Source organism: Diadema setosum, chromosome 6 (assembly GCF_964275005.1).
Source record: "Diadema setosum chromosome 6, eeDiaSeto1, whole genome shotgun sequence".
In the NCBI taxonomy this organism is placed as follows: domain Eukaryota; kingdom Metazoa; phylum Echinodermata; class Echinoidea; order Diadematoida; family Diadematidae; genus Diadema; species Diadema setosum.
Genome location: NC_092690.1, coordinates 20,241,566 through 20,267,641, shown reverse-complemented (window position 1 = coordinate 20,267,641; position 26,076 = coordinate 20,241,566). Strand labels below are relative to the sequence as shown.

At 38.4% G+C, this 26,076-nt stretch overlaps 1 protein-coding gene across 1 annotated transcript in view; it reads left to right on the top strand.

Moving 5' to 3' along the window:
- LOC140229625 (short transient receptor potential channel 1-like) overlaps positions 1-22,352 on the top strand; it is a 32,696-nt gene extending 10,344 nt beyond the window's left edge. Inside the window, exons 3-18 of the mRNA XM_072309872.1 lie at positions 298-416; positions 1,245-1,352; positions 6,658-6,814; positions 7,986-8,125; positions 9,087-9,203; positions 9,999-10,186; positions 12,026-12,183; positions 12,443-12,582; positions 15,421-15,652; positions 16,338-16,477; positions 17,295-17,497; positions 18,295-18,496; positions 19,994-20,161; positions 20,853-20,894; positions 21,133-21,254; positions 21,956-22,352. Of these exons, the coding sequence (XP_072165973.1) occupies positions 298-416; positions 1,245-1,352; positions 6,658-6,814; positions 7,986-8,125; positions 9,087-9,203; positions 9,999-10,186; positions 12,026-12,183; positions 12,443-12,582; positions 15,421-15,652; positions 16,338-16,477; positions 17,295-17,497; positions 18,295-18,496; positions 19,994-20,161; positions 20,853-20,894; positions 21,133-21,254; positions 21,956-22,352 (2,633 nt within the window). The remainder of the gene's footprint in view (positions 1-297; positions 417-1,244; positions 1,353-6,657; positions 6,815-7,985; positions 8,126-9,086; positions 9,204-9,998; positions 10,187-12,025; positions 12,184-12,442; positions 12,583-15,420; positions 15,653-16,337; positions 16,478-17,294; positions 17,498-18,294; positions 18,497-19,993; positions 20,162-20,852; positions 20,895-21,132; positions 21,255-21,955) is intronic.
- The last annotated feature ends 3,724 nt before the right edge of the window (positions 22,353-26,076 follow it).

Genomic DNA, 26,076 nt, shown 5'->3' with positions numbered 1-26,076 from the left:
GATAATTGTCTCGAATGTTATGTTCGGAATTGCGTTAAGCATAGCCATAATCGTGTCATTTTGTGGCCCTGATGCAATCTAAGATCTCGGTTAATAATTAAAAGGGAGTCCTTTTCGCATTGGACGTTTTAAGAACGGTTTCGCGAAGAGATATATTCATATACTTAAGACAGTCATATATCACACACTGATATTACTGTCATATCTGTCATATCAAGCACTGCAAACGATTAATAAAGTTGACGCAGAATTAGCTCGTGTCTTATTTACCTCGTCTAACCTTTGACCTCGTCCCAGTGATCCTGAAGCTCCTGCTCAAGCACAACGCCGCCGTGGGTGACTCTCTGCTGCGTGCTGTCGACACGCAGTTCTTCGAAGCCGTGAAACTCATATGCAAGCATTCCGAGTCGTATGGGGTAAGACAACGCCTGCTTCCTCTTAGACTACCCGATGCTTCATTGAAATCGAAAAAATTCTAGATAATAATATGTTCTAGTCAGCTTCTAAAGATATTCAAATGAATGAATGAATGAATGAATGAATGAATAAACAAATAAATTGATAAGTGATCAGAAATAATGACATTTGTCGCATCAATCAAAGTACAAAAAGGTTCGGCGATGAAAGAAAGTTTAGGATTGAAGATAGAAAGAGAGACGGTGTTAAAAGAATCTTTAAAGTGAATATTGTCCATGGCAGTCGAGTAGCCATTGAAAGCAGATTTTCTGCACTGTTCTCAATGTCCCAAATATATTTGAAATATAAACGTGAACAGAAAATAAATAGATAGGATAACTTTGAACAAATTAATGGACAGTATCAACAATGTGTTTGCTGAGAACCAAATACCGATGTTTTTCTCATGTTTTATAATTTTCTCTAGTGATTATGATGATGATCATTTCAAAGAGGATGCTTGCAATCATCCGAGTTTAAAACAGTATAGTGAAGTAAAGAATATTACTGGTAAAGAACGTGAAATTAATGGAACGCACTATAACAGCATGATAACTTGATAACATGTAAATGTGTGATGGCAATTGCACCGACGATGAAAAGACCAGGGAGTCGAATTATGAAGAACGATGTAATGATAGAAAATTAAGAAGCCTTTTAAGCTCTGGAAATACCACTCTGTAATCACTTAATCATATAATACCACTCTATGAACCCAAAGGTAAATGCATGCGCGATTTTATATTCTCTTTTATGTTTATGCTGTTGTTTGGGTGGTCCTTTTTTAGGATCGGCAGATGGAGGTAATAAACTGCCGGTCTAAAACCGACGATTACCACCCGGAAATAACCCCGATCATTCTGGCCTGCCACCACAACAACTTCGAGATTATTGACGTGAGTATGAGTGTCGAAACGTTATCCTCTATATTCATTTCAGCGAAAAGTACTGAAAAAGAAATGGTACATAGTACATGGTATATTATGCTATACATGTATGGCGTATGGTGTATGGTAGGCCTATATGGTGCATTCAAACCTGCCTTAGCGGCGATGAAGGGCCGGTTTTTCGTCGTCCTTGGGTGGCCGCTATAGACAGGTTTGAGACTGTACATTGTACATGTACGTAGCGTGTGATATGTGATATGTGATATATGATATACATGTATTACCCACACTTCACTATAGTATGTCAGGCACTTATGTTGTTTGCATACTATTACTGTATCTTCCTTGTGTAGCATACTATGAGGGTATTGCATTTTTTGTATGCTCCATAAAGAAATGAATGCAATTTTAACGTGTGTGTAAATAACGTATAATGTAGATGTATATGTGCTATTAAATTTGTGTTTGTGTAGCACACTGTCATGTGTGGTAGTAATGATAGAATGAGGTGTAGGAGAGACGTGGACAAATGCAGTGTATGTGTGTGTTCCCAATGAGGTGATTACAATCTGGTTCCTGTCTTGAAACTGTTATATCAAACTGACAGCCAAGGACGTATTCATCGAAGGGGGGTTCAGTACCAGTTAATAGTTAGTCTGAAAAGTATAGAGTAGAATATGAACAAGCAAGATATATAGTGGAAATTTGGTCAAAATCGGATTAAAGATAAAGACGTTGAAGGCATAATTGACCATTTGCAGATGAAACAAAAAACCAGCATTACTGCTTCAAAATAGTTCTTAAATGTGAGTTAGGGATAGAAACAACCACTGTAAAAACTTTGATCGGTAAAATCGGTGTAAAGTATTGTTAGATATACAAAATGTGAACAATAGCTATAATAAAAATGCTTCCAGACTAAACTGTCTACATTTACGGTTCGTTGAGAAAAATACAGATATCTCCTTATATTTTAGGCTTTATCACACACACAAAAATACATGATAGGATGTTTTGTGTACAACAGACCTACACATATGCCTTAAAAGTCATATCTTGAAAATTTTATAAATCACTGTTCCCAAAGGTAAACACGGCCTTTAATATGGAATTTTAAATATTTTACACTGTGGTGTGTGTATGTGTATGGGTGTGTGTTTGTTTGTGTTTTTTTTTTCCAGAGAGAGTTCACATAGTATTTTTTTTTTCATATATACTGTGAATTGATTCACAATGTATTCCGAATGTTAAAACGCTCGAATTTAACAGTGTGAAGAAATTTCACACTGTGTTCACAATGTGTTCACACTGTGTAACACAGTGTTCTTTCCGACAAGGGAAGCCCAAATATACATGTGGAATGAGTAAAGGCGGCAATACTAGTCTCACGCATCGTGGAAGCTTGAGGAAAAAATAGTACAAGCGAATCAAAATTATTAACTTTAAAACTTTCAGTGCCGTCAACGCTGAATTAGGAGACTACTTCATACTTCATGACGTCATTATGGACAACAATATAAAGAAAATATAAAGACAAATCAACATAAGAATTATTTTCACTTTTCCACGTGATTTACCTCTCCCAGGAAGTAGGGGATAATATCACTCTCTGTTATATGTCATTAACAAGTGGATGGAATGTATTGAAGTATAGTATAGTCTCCTTATCCAGCAATGATGCCACTGAAACTTTACAAATTCATAACTTTTGAATTGATTGTCTGATATTCTTCAAACTTTCACTGCATGTGTTCTACAAGTATTGCTACTTTCACTCAATCCACATTTATAATTGGGCTTTGGTTTCTGTAACACAGCTCTAAGAATGGGTACCTGTCGATGAAGGGGTAATAGGCTTATCCATTTGTACGTCCCTCTGACATAAGAGTATTTCAAATTTCGAATTTTCGAGTATTTCGAATTCCAAATGATTTGTTTGGATAAACAATAAAAGGGTACGTTGCCGAATGGGAATATTGTATCATTGTGTGTGGGAATTGACGGACAATCTCTAGTATCCTTGTTATTGTTGTAACCTGTCATTATCATGTTGATCATAATAAAGAAGGATAGATCATTAATTCATTCATTATTATATTTAATCAGCGAAAGAGGGTGAGAGAAAGGGGGGGGGGGGGGATCCACGGAGGTGACTGACTCTGCGTGACGTAGCTATTACAATTTAAAACCCACTTATAACCAAATCGCACTGCAGCTTGCGTTGTTTCAGGGGGCACTTTAGCCCCGTTTAGCGGTCGATTCAGTCTCCAGGACAAGACCTCTGTGCTGTTGATCTTTCTCGAGAAAGCTTCGAGTAGAAAGCTAACAAAGTAACAAGCTCAGAGCTTTAATCGACAAACACATCCCGCCAAAAAGTCGAGAGGTTGACCAGGTCAAGAATAGTACACGCCCTGGTACCATGTCCATCAGCGATTATTTTCCCTCTCTGTAATATGAGCTCATCCACAAGACTTAAAGAAATGGTAGGGTCTTTTGTTGAAACATACCCAGGCTTAAAAGCTCAGAAGGATTGGGGAAACCTCTCAATCGTTTTTACTTAGCGCCTTTCATGCTTGGCAAAAAACCCAACAACAATAACAACTGTTATTCAGGCATAATGCTCGTTATGCAGTTACGTTTAGAACCTACAGTTCCAAGAGAAATCGTTTCTTCACTGTAGCTTAGACGAACAATTTGATACTTATTTCGTGCTAGGAACTGACTCCGAAGGCCGTTTCAACAACATAAAGTAGTTAGAGTGAAAACATTGCAGCTTATCCACCATAAACGTATGTTAAAGACGCTTTTTGTATGTGCAAATAAATGATCACAGTTTAAATGCACCTGTACAAATCGTGAGTACTCACCGGTTAAGACTTGTCCAGAGATTTCAAGTCCTCTTTTAAGAACCGCTCTTTTTTGTTGTTGTTACCACTCAATTCTATCCATATCACACAATCAAAGGAAACAAGTGAAAGATATTGCGTTGTGTACCATCAGGATTGTAACATTCTCGATCAGGTAGAGAAGACTGGCTTAAAGTGATGCCGGGACACACTATCACAAACATTTTTTTTTTTTTTTTTTGCATTAAATGAAAGCAAAGAATGAAATAAAATGATTTTTTTTTTTGCATTGTTATACACTCTTCATTTGCTGTTGTTGAGGCAAAGTAAAAAGAAAAAGAAAAAGAAAAAGATATATGGATTTTGCGAATATTTGATGACCTTTCCAAAATTATTTAATTGTAATTTTGGTTTGACTAGTATCACCATGACGTAAGGTGTCACGTGATTTGTATAGGGGTGCAGCTGTTTGGTGATGTCATGGCTATATTGATATCTACGCAAGATTCAACGGTCAGGCATATGACCCCTTGTAAATCAAGACAAGTGTTTGCATAGTATGCTACGGGAATGACGCTAATGACGCATGCTGACTCATGCTGACTGAAATAGTCATAGATATTTTCTTCGATTCTTTAGCATATTTTTGTCCTTTTCTGAAACAACGTTAAAACATGCGTGATTTGATATACGAGGAAAATAATCTTATCATGAGGTATAATGACACAACAATAGTGTATGAAATACCAGTAAATTGATTCGTATATTATATTGGAAAAGTTCTAAATGCGTCGTGCTCAGAAATATTTTTGATTAGACCATGGAACAACTTCATTATCATTACTTTTTTTTTTTTTCAATGGGAGGGTTTAAAAAGATACCAGGTCTCTTCTTGGAAAACTGTTCCAGTTCATCGTGAATTCCAGTAGATGTAGATAATTCATTGACAAAGCATTGGGGAATGTGTACGATTTCGTCATCACCGCCTTCTTTTTTTACTACTCCATGCTTTTAGCAATTCATTTTGATCCCTATTTAAAACAAGAAGTTTCAGTAAAACACACTATGTTTTAGATATAGCAGAGAGTGTGTCACATTTGCTACATCACAAGAGTTATCGAAAATCGGGCAAGTATCATGGGATATGAGTGCTAATCAACCTGGGCTCAAACTGAGTAACGCCCATCTATATCGGAAAGTCAAAGTCCATGGTAACAAACTAAATTGCAGTCATGTGCATGTACATTTGAAAACTCTGTCATCTCACTTAAAAAAGATAAAAATGTTAGAAAAGTAAAGAAACAGCCGAAGCAAAACATGATGCTTTGCGAACTGTCAGTAGTTTCATGTGTAATCTTTACCGCAGCTTTACCACGTTTTGTAATCTTTACAACGCCTCGCCGTTATGAAATTTCACGCGTAGAGAAGGGTATTAATACTCTTTAGTGTCATACAGGACGTCAAAATCAGTGATTATGATATTTCTTTCAAAAATGATACCCGTAATGGTGTCACTGAGAGCATAATGTTATGGATTTTGGGACGAAAATGTTGTTTTTATGGCTTTTCCCCCTCCAGCAAGCTTTCTCTATTTCCTTTAGGAATGCAATTTAATGAATTATGCGTGACATCCAATTGCATTTTAAGCCAAACTACCTCAGTTCAAATTTAAGCCATCTTCTATACCATGTAGTAACTGAACAGTAATGCAAGAGTTAATTAATTTGCTGGTGTATGTTGTATGATCATGACCTTTAACACTCGCTTGATTTCTCGGCTACACGGTTTGTCTTGTTGTTATAGCGACTTTCAAGGTACATGATTAGTAATCTGTCCAAGATCTCATGTGTGGGTCTTTGAAAATTACGGCTGTCGGTTGAAACAATTATACAAGTAAATATGCACAGGAGAGAGTGGATTGGTGATAACTAGATGCGCGAGTTTAACTTTGGAACTGTTTAAACCCTCGAGCGTTGCGAGAGGGTTTTAGACAGTTTCCAAAGTTAAACGAGACCATCCAATTCTCATTGATCCACGAAACAAGCCTGTGCATCATTCGTTTTATAAAAAGGGCCCGTAAATACAGGAAATTCAGCCTTTCTCCCCAACATGAGTCCGGTACACCACGGTGTACAACACTGTACAAGGCTTGGGCCACGCGTTTGGATTTTACCGGACGCATGGCTCAGTGTGGATCAGAAAAAAAAAATGAATGTCTGATGATTGACCTATCAGATTGCAAAGATTCGAAAGCCCATTTTACAAAACAAAATAAAACATAAAAATGGGGGGAAAAGTTGCGCTCAAAACCCCACCGAAGAACAATTGATCTAAGATTTGTAACTTTTAATTGCGCGTATGTCAGCTGGTGCGTTTCGAATGAACGTTTCTGTTCTAGATGATTGGTGATTGTTGGTATGGATTTCACACCAAAAAATACTGTCGTTTATCTCCACTGACCACCGCAGATCCTTCTAAAGTACGGAGCTCTGGTCCCGAGTCCCGACTCGTCGGACTCTGAGCGAACGGCGAAACACACGCTGCAGAGATCGGTCGGGACGCTAAACATCTATCGCGCCCTATCCAGTCAGTTCTACATCTCCAAGACCAGCAAGGACCCGATTGGTCAGTTTCAGAGCGAAACATTCAGACTTCATATTAGTTTTCTTCCCTATGTATTAATTCTTTATTCATTTGACCATTCAAAAAATGATCCAAAAAGTATGTATACATTTTGTAGGTTCGCACTTGTTTATGCTGTCTTGTAGACACGCGGTATGATACAACCAATTTTAGCGCAACACAGTGATAAGTCGGGTGATCTATTGTATAATACCATGAATCTGTATAGAAAGAGGTCCTTTCTCCGAATTCAGCCCTATACACCAGTACGCGCATCCTTGGTAAAGATATTTTACCCACAATGCCCCTCTTGATCGAGATGCATAGATATGAACTTTGCAATTCTGAGGTAGCATTAATGATGTCAGAACCCTCTGGCAGAGTAGTGCCAACACTGAATACTATGCTCTCCTTCCTTTATAAACAAGACGTCACCATAATTATTTCAGACAAAAACAACCAGTAATGCAACAATCTGAACGTGTTAAAGATGATTCAAATGTACATGATTATAGTGGGCCCTACACACTATGTAAATTGAAATGGAGTGGAGAAAGAAGGAAGAGAAGGAGAGAAAGGAGGAGGAGGAGATTAGGAAATTGAATTGTGTTTCTATTCACAGTGTTTTCCCTAAGTTATTACAATGTTGTATATTGTAATAATGTGCCAACATGTAAATGTTTCCCCGTAATTGCATTTCGCTAGAAATAGAAATAAATGACATAAAAATGAAATGAGGTGAAATGAAATGCTGGAGGTCTTTATGGAAATACAAGATAGTTGCAACAAATTATGTATTAATAATTACGAAGAATATGATACTTATTCCTAAATTCCGCATTGGCGAGAAGGGTACCATTACCGTGTAATAGATTACCAAATCCAACGCAAGTACTACCTCCATGATTATGAACTATATGACATAAATTGAACTTAATCATTTATGGAGGTGCGAATTTTCGTCAATTTGTCTCCCTCTACAAAGGACATTATTTTGTAAGATCGAAACTGCTGATCTGTAATTTAACAAACATGTCGAAAATAAAGCAACCAGTGGAACTCGAACCTGTTATCTTTCTTTTGCTATCGTTAATCATTTATTCTCATGCACGAACATTCCCAAAATGATTTGGTTATGAATGATGCGATTTCATTTTTTTTTACTTCTTTTTAGGGGATGCTTTCCTCCTGTGTCACCGTCTTCGTGAGATGAGCGGCCAGGAGTACGAGTTCAGGTCCGAGTACCTCGAGCTCGCCGACTCAGTGGAGGAGTACGCCGCCGATCTGCTCGGTCAGGCCCGCGACTCCACGGAAGTAAGTTTGCCTTCGAGTGGGCTATGTGTATATCTCTCTCTTCCTCTCTCTCTCTCTCTCTCTTTCTCTCTCCCTTTATACATAACAATATTCCATTCATCTGTCAATCTGCTTATGTAATCATTTATCAGACATTGTATATCTATATTTTTCTATCTACTTATCTTTTTCTATAGTATATGACTATGTCCATACGTTTTTATGTATGAATATACATCTGTTTTTAACCACGGCTCTTATTTTGTGTGATGTTTATGTGTGGTCATTTTAAGAAGTCTCAATTACTCCTTTCATTTTCCTTTAACAATGTTAAAAGACACCCATTGACTTTAAAGTGACAGGCCTGAGTTCATTCATTGTTTTTGCGGACCTGTTGTTCCGGGTTTGAAATCTTTGGGGAATTACCGCATCTGCAGAGCAACGAATTGAAGAAAAAAAAATGAATTAATTAAAGAGGAGAAGACATACACATTGTTCCCCTCTTCCCATTGTGAATGCAGAAAAAAAAAGTAGATAAAAAAAGATACAATAGCTTTTATCGAAATGATTAGAATCCATATGCATGGTGAGTGTAAACAACAACAACAACAACAAAAATGAGGGTACTTTGAAATGTTTTAATACAAACAATGTGATTTTGGTTTTCCAAGTTTCCCCCTTTGTATGATTTTTGTCGAAATGAGTTGGGCTTTCCCCTGCGATAGCTTCTTGCTGGACAGGTGGAAGTAACAACCTGAAGAGATTATACTTGCGATACATTATGAACATATAAAAATATTAAAAAATATGAAACATATATGAAACATTATGAAACCTATAATGACATGAAACATATAAACATTACGAATCATACGAAACATACTAAACATATGAAACATACAAAATATATGAAACATAAGAAACTTATGAAGCATGTTGTATGTATTATATTTTACAAGAATGCATGTCTCTGCATTTTCAGCTGAACAAGGTGATGACCCAAGGCCATAACAAGAACAAAAAGAAGCAGAACGAAGGAGGGAACGGGGGAGCAACACTGGAGAAAGTTTTCATGGCCATCTCTTACACACAGAAAAAGGTAACTACAACAAGAAAGAGAGAGAGAGAAAAGATAATGACATTTTTCTAATTGTAATACCAACGTTCACTGAGGACAGGGATGTTCCAGCACGTGGATGAGAATTTCTTTGAAGTTCTGCCCTCTTTCTTCTTTTTTTTTTCTTCTTCTTCGTTTTCTTTGCCTTTTTTCTTCTCCTCTACTCATCTAAATACATTGATTTTTTTTTAATTCATTGAACGCTACCGATTTATGTTACGAGTCAAAGATTTGATCCTGCACGACAACTATTGTCACATTAACACTTTGTTATTGCTATGTGTGTATTCGCTTTCAGTCCCTTGTGTGCGAGTTTCTGATTATACCAACAATTAATTTCAGTATACTTAATGATGTACATACTGTATACCAGGTTGAACAAGAAATGACTGTACTGCATATTATTTGTAATATATATACACTGTATATGTATATATATATTATATATATATACATATATATATATATATATATATATATATATATATATATATATATATATATATATATATATATTCAATGAAAATTCCAAATAAATTCATTTGAATTGAATTGAAATGGGATTGAAATGAAACACTTTACCACCTGATAAGATTTTATCCTTTTCATCCATATCACATCTCCCCATGGCCGTCATCATAATAACATTATCATTATCATCATCATAATCATCATCTTCATCATAATCATCATCATCATCATCGTCATCATCAATATCATTGTCATCCTCCTCTTCAATCTCTTCCTTGGTGTCGCCGTCGCCGTCGCCGTCGACAGTTCGTCGCTCACCCGCACTGCCAGCAGCTCCTGATCAAGCGGTTCTTCGGCTCCATGGCCTACACGCGGGACTGGCCCTTCTGGAAACAGATGATCGTCAGCCTACTGATCATGATATCCTACCCGTTCATCTCCATCGCCTACATCTTCGTGCCGGCCGAGAAGATCAACACTTTTGGAGATACTCCGTAAGTGCAATTTCCGCGTTGGGGTGTTTCAACCGACACTCACAGACCACGCCCTCTTATTTTTTGCATATAATTATCATGGTCAATTAATGTAGTGTCATTCAAAAAGAGTCCTTGCGAATTAATTGTGCACACATAAACACACACGCACACACGCACACATAAAGAGCTAAATAAGAGCGAGAGAGGGAGAGAGAAAAAAATGATTGTTGTTTTCTTGACCCTTTGCGCAAGTATCAATGATACAAGTTACAAGAGCCGTGTGTTCTATATTCCTAGTGCAGAGTAATATCAAATCCTTTTCTCAAAACAAAATACGGAATAGGTGATATTTAATATTCCTATATTGTTGCCAACTTACCAAGACTGCCTTTGAATTCTTGTTAAATCATTCACCAACACTAGAATATAAAGCTCATATGTCTCTACACTATTTTTTCTTCCAATTTATCAGATTTTCTATACAGTTATTTTGTTTCTTATGATTATCGTCATCATCGTTATGATTACGAGTGTCCTGTATTATCATTTTTACCTTTTGTTTATATCATCAGTGTCAGTGCGATTGCCAATACTTCCGCTGCTATGTTACCATCTTGCTTTTGCACGAATATCATCCCTTCCTAACTAAAGTAGAGCTTTTGTGGTAGTGAAGCGATGCTTTGTATGTTTGTGAGAGTTTGCAGTTCTTCCTTCTGAGTGGTCCTGTATTCAAACTCCGTTTAACAGCCGATAGGTGCTGCCAGAGTTTGTGGCAGCAAGACTCAAATAATATTTCCATCGATCCGGATGATGGGACCGATGTTTAGGGAACAGAAGGTGTTTCCGTTTTCATACTTTTTTTCTATTTTTTATTTTTCATAGTATGGTAATATCAAATATTATCAATGAAAATTATGTTGATGCAGATAACAAACCATTTAAAGAACTGTTTACATTGATCATGATAATAACAATATGTACAATGATGAAGGTACTACTATTATAATGCTACTTCAGAATTATCACAAAATTGTTATGGTCTGATCGGAGAAAAAATAAGAAGGTTTACAGTTCGTTGTTTTGAGAGTTCATTTTATTTTAAACGGTTCGTTATTTAAGGGATTCGTTAGTACGTACCTTTTATTTTCCCTCTTCGGATTAACGAATCTTATTTCTTTTTGTGATCAACAGAACCTTATGAAAGACGAACATTAGTCCATTTTCGGATGAACAAACCTTCGGAATAACAAACATCACCCATTAAAGAAAATAGGGGCCTACCCTTTCCATCATCTGGTCTCATACACCCAGACTCTTGACTGCTCTTCTAGATGTATATGTCAATATTCTTCTCTCATTATTGACAGGCAAAGATTAAACAATTATTGAGTGATGATGGTTCATCTTCATGTTTTATTTGTATGCAAAATACTTTATATTTTTTTAAAGAAATAAAACAAAATCATTGCATTTTAGCCAATTTTGTCAATTTCTAAAGCAAGCGAAGAAAGTAGACGAATATGTCTAAAAAAACTAAAGGTTTTGTACGTAATATCAATTAGAATCGTATTTACATTATGTAGACGTTTTGTAGCTGCCTGTAAAGTTTGTATTATTTGTCTTTATGTATTGTATGTGACATTCATTTTGTACCTGAATGTTTCAGATGATAAAATTTCTTTGTGAAAAAAAAGCAAACATTGGCAGGCATCCAGTGTCATTATATTGGCTCCAGAGGGGTCTTGGTTATTGGATCACGTAGTGCCAGCATTTGTGGATTCTTTGATACAATAATATGGCATTAATTCTGCCACGTATACCCTCCTCACCCTTTACCGTTATTCTTTCTGTTTATAGATTCATCAAGTTTCTGTTGAGTGTCGGGTCGCGACTGACCTTTCTCCTCTTTCTGCTCATCGCCACTTCCGTTTCCGGGTCGCTGCCCGAAGACCCGATGGAACAGTGGACTCGAATCCCAATCGTTTTGCTGTTCCTCATTCTCGCCTGGCTAGTAGGTGAGTTTACGTGATATAGGAATTTGGAGAATGAAAATACAAACCATGAAAACATAATGTGAGCACGCTGAGTCTAAGCAAAAACAGGTTTCAAGAATTTCAAAGACGCACAAATGTATTCAAAACACAGAATCATATTTTCATGATTTACACGCATGCCATGACTTTTCACGGTAAAGTAAGAGACGTTAGAAGAATATAATCAATGCAGAAGTACTATATTTAACGTTTGTTTACAAACAATTTTCGTACATGACAGGTATGACGTGGTCGGCAATAAAGGTACTCTATCGACACGGCCTGAAGGAGTTCGTTTCCAATGGGCAGAACGTCCTGGAGTTTACCATCATAGCCCTCTTCTATGCCTCGCTCATCCTTTATCTCATGGCTTATCTTGAGGTAGGTCCTTTCAAACTATCACTAGGTTTTATTGTTTATGAATGAATGAATGAATGAGTGAATGAATGAATGAATGAATGAATGAATGAATTCATCCATTTGTTGTTTTTGCCATCAATTCATTCTTGTATTACATATATCACTTTGCCAGTTTAGTCAGACATCGGTGATTCATTATTTTGTTCATTTATTAATTTCCTCTGTCACTTGTAACGAATTGTTGTGAGAAACTCACTTTAATCTCTCAAAATGTTACGAGCATTGACATTAGTTACCAACACAGCTGCAACACAACTTTTCCGACCATTTCGAATATTGATGCTTGCTATTCATGAAAAGAAAAGCAGAGATGAAGAATGAGAATCAAACTGCATAAGGCCTATAGTTCTTCTCTTGAACATAACGTAATTTCAGGAACATCATGTGCATCACGTGATTTCTCGTACATAATCTACGTCATCTCCGTAAAGTTCAGTGTGTGTGTGGATAACAAGGCTAATCCAACGTGTCGCCAAGTGGTACGACTGATGTGTGTATCATTTCTTGTATATCGCCTCATTGTGCTTACATTAGTTCTCAATAGTCCTACCAGGATTTCGTGTTGACATTGTGCGTACTTTATTTTCCAGAAATGACCCATTGTGCTGACATTATTTCTCAATAGTCCTACCAGGATTTCGTGTTGACATTGTGCGTAATTTATTTTCCAGAAGAAAAAAAAAAAAAACGGAGCCGGACTTACTTAAGATCAAGATTTATTTGCGAATTTTCCAAGCGCTTTATTTGATTTCTAGGTAGTTCCCTCTCTCAGCTCGTCTCACCCGATACACAATGTATGCTGTTGACCTTTCTTGACAAGTGCAATCACAATCGGCAAAATGAATTACTTCGCTGGAATTGACTTTGTACCATATGCCACAACTACCAGCTGAAAGTATGTAAGTGTGTGTGTGTGTGTGTGGGGGGGGGGGGAAATATGTAACCATTACAGGCAGCCTATACAATCTTACTTGACTCGCTACTTAACTTTTCACAGTGTTGTACCCGTAGATTAGCATGGTTTGCCAATGAACTTAAATAAGAATAGTTCATGTAAAATATGCGCTATGTGATGTGCATCAAGTAGCAATAGTCCCGAAACGTCATTTCTATTTCTTTTTATTGCGTTAGTCATTTTCAAGCAAACCTCATATCACAGTGTTAAAGTCATGTCATTGTGACTGTGGCAAAAGAAAAGAATTAAATATAGCACTAGGAGAGACATTGGTCACTACTACATACACGTCATTGGGTATAATAAATGAACTTTCAGTGACTGTCACGGCTAGTGATGGGACAAAACTGTCGAAGTGTAGCCTAGCAGATTATCGCGTGGATAAGTGAATCTGTTCCGATGAGAAAGCGTATAGCATTGTGTAATGCATGAACTTCGTGGCTTTAACAGAACCACTCATTGATTTTGTTTCATATATAGTCTTTTTTTTTAAGGTGAATTAATAGTCTTTTTTTTTTTGAAGGTGCATTCACCCTGTTGCCAGGTAACGGCTGGGTGAAACAAACGTCTAATAGACCAGTTATTTACATTTTCCCCAAAGAAATTTTATTCACTTATCGACATTCGGGTACAAATAAATGACACATTATATGATACAGAAAAATCTTCAAATACGATATGAAAGACAGCTACATACAGTCTTAATAATGTGAACAAGATTCCAGTTAATGTTGGATACATAAAACATTTGTTTGTTTTTTTTCAGACATATATTCATTTCCTTTCTTCGCTTGCTTTAAACAAAGTAAGCATTCATAGTCGATTAAAGCGGTATCGCAATCTCTTCACCATGCAAGATGTAGAAATGGACTAAAGATGATTAATCTGTCCTTCAAGAATGTGACAAAATTGTGTGACGACAACTTCTTGGAACTGCATTTCACGTACCCCGGAATTGACACAATATGAAAAAATATGATTTTTTTTTTTTAAATATGAGAATAATACGTGTTTAACAATCAATAATCCAAAATCATATCCAGCTGCGTAAACGTATACCAGTCGAATGCAGCCAGTTCCCGCTTCAAACGCAAGACAAAATGTCGTCATGACCTAATTACCTACCAGTGATAAGGGTTATAAATGATGGCTATCAGCGGCCGCGGAGTACCAGTAAGGCCTAGCCGAACGAAAGAAAAAAAAAATAAGAAGAAGTAATGCATGTGGTTGTTTATAGACACGAAGCTATAAATCGCTATTCAAGACAACTGCATGACGTGCAATATCACTGTTCAGTCCCGAAGTGTAAACATAAAGGTAGGGAATGATACGTTGGCGTCATATTTGTTTGATATTGGTTGGAGGTCACACCACATAAAATATATGACAAATATCATAATGAAGACGTAGGGAACACGTGAGATTGACAAAAAAGGGAAATAATAATTAGAACCAGCTACGAAAATATAATCACCATGTCCTTGTTGTTGCGAAAGTCGATAAAAGCAATCCGTATAATATACCGGGTATCACATTTGTGGCAATCCATCGGTACTTACCTTATATTTCTATTAATATTGTCTAACTAAGGGTTATGTACAATAATCATTTTGCGTTAAAATCATGAGAATAGACCGAATAGAATGAATGGAAACTTTCAGCTATATTCATACATTCATGTAATGTATGCATTTGTATATATGCATTTGCATATGGATATCAAAACGAAGAGATGTTAAAGATTATATAAGTGATAAGATCATAAAGAGAGAGAAAAACATATTCTACATTGCTACATGTGTTCATGCATGATATTATATTTTGTCAACTCTAAGCTGCAAGAGGTGAGGGCTGCATCGTCGTCGACGCTGAGCCTCTCCCGACGCGACCTCAGCCTCGAGCAGGTGCGCCAGTTCCTCCAGAACGAGACGGTGCCCGAGCTCCACGCCTACATCGACGAGGTGGTGAGCAACGCCACGCTCCAAATACAGGCCGACCGCAACGCCAATCTGACGCAGATCGTCGAGCAACTCGTGCGCGAGACGTGTAACAAGACTGGCGCTGACGTCATAGCAGGTAAGAAGATCACGTGACTTATTTCACTCTTTTTCCCATTTCTGCTATGAATTCTTTTCTCCCTTTCCCTGTATATTTCAGTATTACCTCTCCTTTTTAGTTTCCTAGAGGAAGAGGAATTGTACTTGAATTTCGATTTGATTGCCTTTCCGGAAAACTTGAAGTTGACCGAAACACTCAAGGCAAATTTGATCTAAGATCAGCTGTGAGGTTGTGCAGCTTTACAAGAATTATCATGGAAGGTAATTTAACCCTCATTGAGATTCATGGGTCTTTATTACGACCACCGTTTCTCGTGCACCAAACGCTCCATTTTTGTACTCACATTTTCATGTTTTAAAGTTTCAGACTCTTTGAATGTTTAACTATTTGCAAAAATACTCCATTCCTTTTCATGTTGGATAGTCCATTCCTACCAAAATCCATTTTTGCTTTGACGAAATATTTCCAAGAATAAAGAAACAGACAGTTCCATATCATACTAACTCCGCAGTATGGCCATAAGTAAGCCTAACCATTATCGTGGGCTATGATATTAGGCCTCTTTTTTGTCAGGTTAAAGTTGCATAATGACTATGTCTGTTGGAATCATGTAACAATTATTGAAACATCTCACCTGGCAATTCGTTTCTAACCTACTCTTTCATGCACTCATACACTCAACCATTTGTTACCATGACAACAGCGACTACGACCGTTGCCCCCGACAACCCGCTCGGGGTCGACCAGCGTGTCGGTCTCTCCGGGACCCACCCGACCATTCTTGCCGACGCACTGTTCGCCGTCGCGACCGTCATCGCCTTTCTGCGCCTGCTCAGTCTCACGGTAAAAAATATGAATAAATGAATAAATAAATGAATGAATAAATAAATAAATGAATAAATAAATGAATAGATGAATAAATAAATGAATGAATGAATGAATAAGTAAATAAATAAATAAATTGATTAATTAATACATACATAAGTAAATAAATAAAAATAAATAAAAAGATAAATACATAAATACATAAATATCAGTTTATACGTGTAGACACATTTGCACGTGGCTGACTGTCAGAAGCCCGCTATTTCGACAGTCCAATAGATCAATAGAGTTATGCTTTCAGATATTATGCATGATTATCTTATCACATAATTATGTAACATAGTCTGTTTTCGGCAACCAGAAAGCTGGCAACAACCGTGTACTGTATAAGTGCACCAACAACTAATGCATACAAACTGGATTTCAAATACATTTTACTTTAATGTATCCGATTATTTCAAGGGGGAGGGTAAATTTACCACGCAACCAACATGATTGTGACTTTGGCCAGTGATATCGAAACAGAAACCCAGACATAATTATATTATTATAACAAAAAACACTGGTTAGCCTGAGTGACAACGCACAATTAATAATCGCATGAAACTGGAGTGTCGTGTTGTCTTCGGGTCTTTGTTTTTGACTATTTCAAGTACCTAACAATAACGTTTTCACGAGAAGAGATCTAAGATCTATTGATCGTTTGGATTTTTCTGTGCATTTTTTTTTCAAACACTGCACAGACATTTCCGACTTCAGGGCGATTTTAATCCGTTAGTCTAGGCTGAACCATCTAGAATTAATAAAGATAATTCTTTCCCTCCCACTGTTCCAGGTGTCCTCCCAGCTCGTTGGACCGCTGCAGATCTCGCTGGGCGGCATGCTCTTCGACATCGGCAAGTTCATCCTCGTCTTCATCATCGTCTGGTTCGCCTTCGCCCTCGGTCTCAACCAGATCTACCAGACGTACGAGACGTACGAGTACAGCCGGTGCGTCGACAGCGGCGAGACGGACTGCCAGTATGGGGCCTTCATGAGGTGAGCGGGGAACGCCGGGGCTCACTGGACACTGCTAAGCCCACCGCAGCACACTACAATATATGACTTTCGGGCGCACGACTAAGCGGCAATAGGTCTGAAATAAACAAGCATGTTCATTCTGAGGCTATTGTGATTTATTTCGGATCCAAAGTGTGTCACTCGTGCCGCCGAAAGTCGCTTTGTTTGCGGCGGGCTTTACGTAGATTCGTAACAGCGGGCTTGGGAGGGAACGTATCTGTACAATGATCCACCCGATGACAATGGGGTTGAAAAGATCCTGTAGAGAAAGATAATGTATTCCGATCTGATTTTTTTTTTAGCCGAGGGACTTGTTATCAGGGAGCCGGACTGATGAATAGGTGCGATGGCAACAACATTAAATGTCACAAAATTAGATAAAAAACCAGTTGTCTTGAATCTATTTAACCTACTTGTATTCCACACGGAAAGACAGATAGTGAATTGCAGTGAACAGTAAGCAACGTTACGGTAACTAGAGCAGAGTACTAGAGAAAGTAAAGTAATAGAAGTATGATAAAGTAAAACATGGTAAAGTGAAGCAATGGTGGAGGTGTGACTCGGGTATAATGACGCAAAGTTGAGTTGAGTGTAAGCGAAGTGTAGTGACGTACAGTAGAGTGAAGTTCAGTAATATGAAATTATGTGAAGTAAATCACGGCAAGGCGAGGTGTTATCAAGCAAAGTAAAACAGCAGAATGCCCTGAGTACACAGGTTCTAGCCGATATACTCCAGCGTAATCGTTTTCTCCCCCACCTCTTCCTCTCTCCCCCAGCGTCGGACTGTCCATGCTGTCCCTCTTCTGGTCTCTCTTCGGCCTGGAATCTCTGTCCATCATCCAGCTGTCCAGCGGCATCGACCACTACTTCACCGAGGCCGTGGGCACCTTCCTCTTCGCCCTCTACCTCATGTTCGCCGTGGTCGTCATGCTCAACGCCCTCATCGCTATGATGAGCAACACGTACACCAGGGTCGAGGTGATTACGGCTTTGCGTTCATTCTTCTATCTTTGTAGTAGCCTCGCAAAGGGAATAACAGCTGCATATCTTATGCTAATAATGTATTATTTATAAAGGCAGAGTTTATAAGTGGATAAGCCACCGGAATGATCAATTTGATATATTGCAAGGGATGTGTGCGTTAAATATCCTGGTAGTTAGTATCATACAATGCAGTGCTTGAGCTGTAAGGGACACTTCACAAATGAATGTTTTCACTTTGCTTGTTTGTATGTGCAAATGTAAATGATCATAAATTCTCCACTTATAAATTTATTTTTCTCCTTTGTTTCATATGAACACTTTTCTTATTTTTACTTTGCATAAATCATGCAAATGAGGGGTTTTTGTATGGATACAGGATGTCTCTTTGAATGAAAAAAAAAAATCGAATTGCCACAAATTTATGGGCCAGGGGCCCATTTCATAAAAAAAAAAAGTTGATATGATAACAAATCTTGCTAGAATAGCAATTGTCAAGGTAATGACAAGAATCCAGCTAAGTCTCCTGATTGGCTGTTGCTATTAGAAGTTGGCATCCCAGCAAGAGTTCCTATCCTAACATCTTTTATGAAATGGGGCCCTGGTGTGCCAAATACAACATTTATGCTACAAAATGTACACATCGCCCAATTTTTACCCCGTAGCAAGTCTACTATCAATTAGAGTGCCTTTTCTAGTATTGAACACATGTTATCATTATTAGCTGCACCCTTGTGAATGTACAATGCAGTAAATATTGCAGTAAAATATACGTGCTACAAATTATATTTCTGAAAAATAGTTGTGCTAATGAGAGTATAATGGGCAATCGAGAACTTGACAACATGACAATCGTTATACTAATATAAATGCAGCTATGTTGATATTGATAATACTAATACCAGCTGTCAATAGTGTATATTATATTTTGTTCTCCAAAGTATTCATTGCTCTGCTTGTGGAATAAGTGAGAGAGATTAGTTGAGTTGTCATTATTTCATTTTGAAAATCAGCATGACAGAGAGAAATACATTTGCCGATAAAAGAGAACTGCGCTTCTGAAATTGGCAACAACCAAGGGTCCGTTTCATAAAACTTGTCATCAGTGACAACTGCCACATTTCTATGACAAAATTGCTCTCAGCCAATCAGATGCATGGATTTCAGCAGCTTGTCACATCTATGACAACTTGTCACTGATGACAAGTTTTATGAAACGGGCCCCATAAATGAAAGCGGTATGTTTCCTCATGTAAGGCTGACCCTGGTGAGATACTTGTACTAACACGTGTTACTTTGGTATAGAACAAAGCAGGCCGATCAGTACTGCACGCAAACAATACACGCGATACTTAAGTTCCGTTCATATTACAAACTCATGCACTCTATCGTTCTCTAGTTTTAGTACTCACTTTTATAATTCCAGGATGTATTGCGACTTGCGAATGCACATGATCTGATGATATAAAGTTGCATTCTCATTACAATTTCCAGGAAAACTCTGACACGGAATGGAAGTACGCGCGTGCGCAGATGTGGGTGAGCTTCTTGCAGCCAGGAGGAACGACGCCCCCACCGTTCAACATCTTCCCAACCATCCGGAACCTGATCGATCTCTGTCGAATGTGTGGAAGCAAATGCTGCAGAAAAGGCAGCGAAGGCGTAAGTCTCACGTGCAAGTTTCTTGCAAACGTGTAGTTGCCTGCACGTGTAATGGCATCTTTGGAGAATAGGGAAGAGGGGGGTGGGGTGATGTGGTTTAATGGATGTGCACCGCGATTTCAACGAGTAGGTCAGAGATTCGAGCCCTACCAACAGCACTTGTGTTTTGAACGTTGAGCAGAGCACTTTAACACAGACAATGCTCTTCTCTTTCTGCATAGGTGTATGAATGGATAAGCGATAGGATAGCTGTCGTAATTGTTATCATTGTAAGAACTAATGTCTAAGAAACAATATCTAATTTCTATTTTTAAATATCCCTATTGATTGCCTGCCTAGCTGGAAACAACAACAAAAAAGATGAATTCAATATCTTGAAACGAGCTTTCGAGAAACAAACAAACAAACGAAAATCCACACTCTCTATATACACAGTGCTCTGGCTCGTCTTCTTGATATATATTTATATATAGATATATATTTATATATAAATATATATTTATATATGAATATATATTTATATTATATAATATATAAATATATATTTCGTGTATACTTGACCTCTTTCTCTGTTCACTTGCATTATCGAAGCAGAGATTTTGAAGTCGGATAGAAGTAACTATATAGATTATTGCACTTCAGCCTCACAATTAAATATCATTTCATTTTCTCCATTTCATTCCTCACACAGGACGGCCATAAAAAGCGTGATCAGTGGGAAGAAGATTACGTCGTAAGTACACGTTTCACTTTTGCTGTTCATTGTAGTATGTACTTTTGATTTGGCAGAAATGTCAAAGCCTGTTAGTTGCAATGATTGGAATCTTTCAGAAGGTATGAGGTCCCTGTTCCTCCTTCAATGTGGCGGGTGCTTGCACACAGCTTATTGCATTGTCTCATTGAAATACTTATGATGACTATTACTCTATAAAGATAAACTCATCTAATTTAAACGTGTCCATCTTCCGCAGTCGACCATGAAGCAGTTGGTGGAAAGATACATTCTTGACCAGACCACCCTGGGGGCAGACTCCGATGCCAACGTCACCAGATCGGACATCATGGCCATACGAAACGACATCGCTGTCTTCAGGTAGGTCGACACCCGCTTCGTTGTCGCATTAAATGCATTCCCTTGCGCCTTGAGCATTTAACCAGAGTGGGGAATGGCGCTATAGAGATTGTATGTATGTATGTATGTATGTATGTATGTATGTATGTATGTATGTATTATTATTATTATTCCGCTTTCGACTTTCTGTTCGCTTTTCACTTAACCAATAGATCGCTTCTGAAATCTTACTTTGAATATTTGCATCTACTTTTAACTTTAGTTACAAAGCAAGGTAATTATCTTAAATTAGGAATGTCTTCTGTTGTCGAAGTATGCTGTTACACATTGTTTGTTTTTTAATTTGTCAGTTTTGAGAGGAAACTTTTGGCACAATAAGTCAATCTCTCCAATTAAAAAAGAAAATGAATAGAGCATGGCTCAGCGGGAAAGTTCTATGGCGTAGCCGGCAACAAATACTGGAATAGGATGATTCTGAATATAGAAATAGAACTATAATTAGAGTAAACAGCCGGTACAACACACAAACTGGTTCAGTGTCGATTTGTCGCGCTGAATATTCGCAGTGGTTCATGATAAAGATATCGAATTACGTTAGACACTCGACCTCATTCCGTAATGCCTTCCTTTCACGGTGAATCTTGACCTTGTTGCCAAATATCGTGTCAAGAATTTCCATAAAATTTATTATGGTCGATATGGTTCTCTTTTAATCGCCTCAGATACGAAACGTTCAAGTCGCTCAAGGCATCCGAAGTGTCCTTCACCAACCTGAAGGGCACACTGGGTAATATCCAGACACAGCTGGACAAAGTCGATGTCATGAACACGAAGACCTCTGAGCTGGACCAGCACGTGCGCGACGTGCGACGTCGAACCACGGAGATCCACGGCACCGTCGACGGCATCATGGACAACCTGACCTCCACGCTGACGCGGGCGCGCCAGAGCCGGGCCAGCCGCGGCGGCGCGGGGCACCGTCAGAAGTCAGGCCGCGGCGGGTTGCGAGTGACCGATCCAGTCCCTGAAGAAGGCTCCGGAACTGACAAGAAAGAAAGTTCAGAACATGGCGAGGCGACGACGGGAGAGGGTGCTAGTGGCAGCGGCGACCATTCGTGACTTTGAGCTGCCATTGAAGTTCGTCACGGTTCTCTTCTGTTTGCAGATGTCTGTTATCCACAGTTGACATTACACATTCACTTGTCATCAGTGAAGTGTCAAACTGGATGTAATGGTTGGAACCATACTCTGAATGATGCATGAAGGGCTGACGTCACGTCCAGTTGTCCAATGGTGTAGCAGAGACTGAATCAAGTGCCTAATTTGCTGCGGAGCCATTTTTGCGCCCATGTTGCAGTCCGAACCGAACTTTTCTACGATATGCTAGACACTGCTGGACCAACAGACGTGCTCTGAACACATTCACAGGAGAAAGCCAGTTATAACAGCTTTGAAAGAATAGTGTACTTTTGTGTAGGGTTGAGTCGTTTCAATCGACGAACTTCTACGACTAGTTGATCTTGCGGGGATGTTCATGTTTTTTTCTTTCTTCATTTCTACTTGTAATCTTCTGTACGGTTTTTATTCTAAAGACGATAATGGGAAATAAGGCTGGATGTAACAAAAGAAGACATAATCCTTACCTATGGGCTATGAACTGTTTCGTAAGTGCACTAATTCGTTGAGAAAAGAGTACTTTTGCAATGAAATTTCAAATGGTATAACGGCCTTTCCTTCCTTCACGCTTCCCGCAACTGGGAGCTTGTCGAATTATGGCCTCGATGGCTCTTGACACTCAAAGCTAGCAGAAAAGAGGTGAGTGGGTCGAGACGAATTATCCCTTTATATATTTTTGTACAATTTTGTATAGATGTGGTTACTAAATATTGCAAAAATCATTATCATGAGGAGATTACACGTATATGTAAGCTGCAGCGGTGTCTATGCAGGAACTTTAGCATCGATGTATTAGGGGTAAGAAAGGTAATCATTGTAAAGAAAATTCCTGCTGAAGATCGGTACGTGTTGTTTGTATTCTTTGTCTATTCGAATGAATTGTATCTTTTCACCTATACATTTAATTTTTTTTTTCGCATCGACCAACGATATCGTCGAATAAATCTCCTGTGATACTGAATTCCAGTAGAAGGTCCATCATGGTCTTAGCTTCTATGAGTTAGGCAATACATTCTCAATATTCAGAAAAGATCAAACTTGTTAAAGTTGGTTACTTACTGGTGCTAGTTGTTGGAGGGGGTAATATTTAATGTAATACAACTACCATGTACTATACTGTTTGATGTCTAGTAGATATGTCCAAATTGATGAAATTTTTGCTCTATTTTGTATTGCATTTGCGTGATGTTTAAGTGGAAAACTTTTGACTTTTTGTGCTTTATGGAACATTATTATCATTGTGTTGAATAAACAAAGTTTGAATATCTGGTGGCAATGTTAAGCACAATGATTTGCTCTGAACTATTTGGGCTCTCGCCATTGTTTTTCATATGACACCATGCTTGACAATAAAGGATCTTACCCCCTCCCTCTACATCTGTCTTACCCCTCCATCCTATCATCCGTTTTCTCCTCTTCCTCATCATCATTTTTCCTTCTTTTCCTCCTCCTTGTCCGTCTCCTCCTCATCCCCGTGTTTCTTCCTCCCCTCTTCTTTTTCTTTCCTTCCCCTCTTCTTTTTCATCCTCCTCCCCCTCTCCCCTTTTCGCTTTTCCCTTCTTCCTCTTCCTCCTTCTCCTGCTCTCCTACTTTCATCCCTGGCTTCCTCTTCTACGTCCCTCTCTCCTTATTTCCCCCTCTTCCTCCTCCTCCTCCTCCCCTTCTCTTCCCCTCCTCCTCCCCTCCTCCTCCTCCTCCTCCTCTTCCTCCTCCTCCTTTTCCTCCTCCTCCTCCTCCTCCTCCCCATCTCTTCCCCCTCCTCCTCCACCTCCTTCTCCACCTCCCTCTCCTCCTTCTCCTCCTCCACCTCCTCCTCCCTCTCCTCCTCCCCTCCACCTCTTCCTTCTTTACCCCTTAATCCTGCTCCTTCTCTCCACTATACATGATACATTGTATCACTTCCTGCAACAGTACTCTTGACAATGGTACCACGTCCCTGACCATTATTCCCTCATGCTTTCGACAGATCCATTTCTTGCCGAATGCGATGCTACTTTATCTCGAATTCATTGCAGAGGGAAGACTAATCAATCAAGATCTCACACGGTGAATATGAGCCCAAAATATTTACCTCCGCCATTATCTGAGTTTGCTGCTCACACAACTGCACACATAATCTTACGTCGCTATTACATCTGACTTGACTTCATTTATTTTTGATTTCCATTGCATCGTATTTTAACTGAAAGCAAAAATTGATCACAGAAACGTAATGTAATCACTCAGGATCGACTTAATAGATGGATGGATGGACGTTGTTAGGCTTTAATTGACGCCATGTGCCTTGTATAGTTATGAAATCTGCTTACACTTATCATGTTTACTACCTGCGTTGTAAGCTAGAAATGTTAATATTTATAACTATAGACTTTTCCTGGACGAAGGGAACACGTAATGGTATTGTAATGGTATTTTAGTGTGCATTTTATGTAATAATTATAATTGTGTGTCATTTGTGTATAGTGTACGTAGTTAATGCTCAGCTCAAGTCTATGGTATTGACCCACTTGCGGGGGGGGGGGATCGGGGACAAACTTCATTTTCACGGTCTGTCGAGATCAATGTGTGAGACCTACACAGATCTCTGAGTAGAATGACTGACATGATAGGTGGCGCTATTAATGCACTGTCCGCACCAGGGTGCAGCTCTGTGCAAGTAGAGTGAATGCCTGGGAGACACTAACCTGCATTCTCTCTTCACTCCTCTGAAAATATCGCTCAAACGTCCGTTGTTGTAAGATTTTGCGTTCACCTAATTTTCAGAATTATCCACTGTCAATGTCAAACGCCTGAATTCCGTACTGTTTCTGTTCACATTCATCTTTGTCATTGTTTATACATCCACAACTTTGTTTATCAATGGTTTTGAATTCGCCGCATTCAATTGATCAACTATTCTGCCTTGTTGATGTAACCTCCTTATGTTGATGTGACACATATTGTAGTAATCGATTCCCTTTGAATACTTTGCTTAAACGTATCTGCATATTTTGCATTGATTATTTTTAATGCTTGCATTATGACGTCAAAGTGTAATGATTATGTTTAGTAGTTTGTCTTTGTAGGTATACATCCTGCACTATTATTTCAAAAGGCTTTTTAGTAGGAAAGGAGCAATACCGCAGACTTGAAACGACCGTTATCATGATAACATGTTCGATACGTTTTCATCACATCATTTATGTTCACTTCACACTTTGCAAGTCACTGATGAAAGCAGTATAGTGTGTAGAGGTCGTAGTCACATTACGCAAAAGCTCCATGAACCTTACACGACAACCTATGTGTTTGTGCTGTATCGATTCTTTGTCATTCATGTTATAATGTTGAACGTGGATTTATGAAGTTCGTTTGGTCAGAAGGGAAAATGTGAGCAGTGATTCGCCTGTCCTATCCTTTTTGTTGACATTATATGACTGGGTTGTACTTTTTATTTATTCTATGGAAGGTGTCATAGCAGATCGTTTGTAATTGCAACATTTTTATCAATTTCATTTTTTTTTTGGTCGGTTCATGGAAATGGATTTTGTTTTATAATGCTCTCCAGAAATTTTGTCATGTGTGAATACCACGAAGGGGACGTATAAGTATTGCAGATATCAACGATTTGTATTAAACTGGTGATAAAACTTAGAAGATAGATACATCTGTAGTCCTTTGCTTTCTT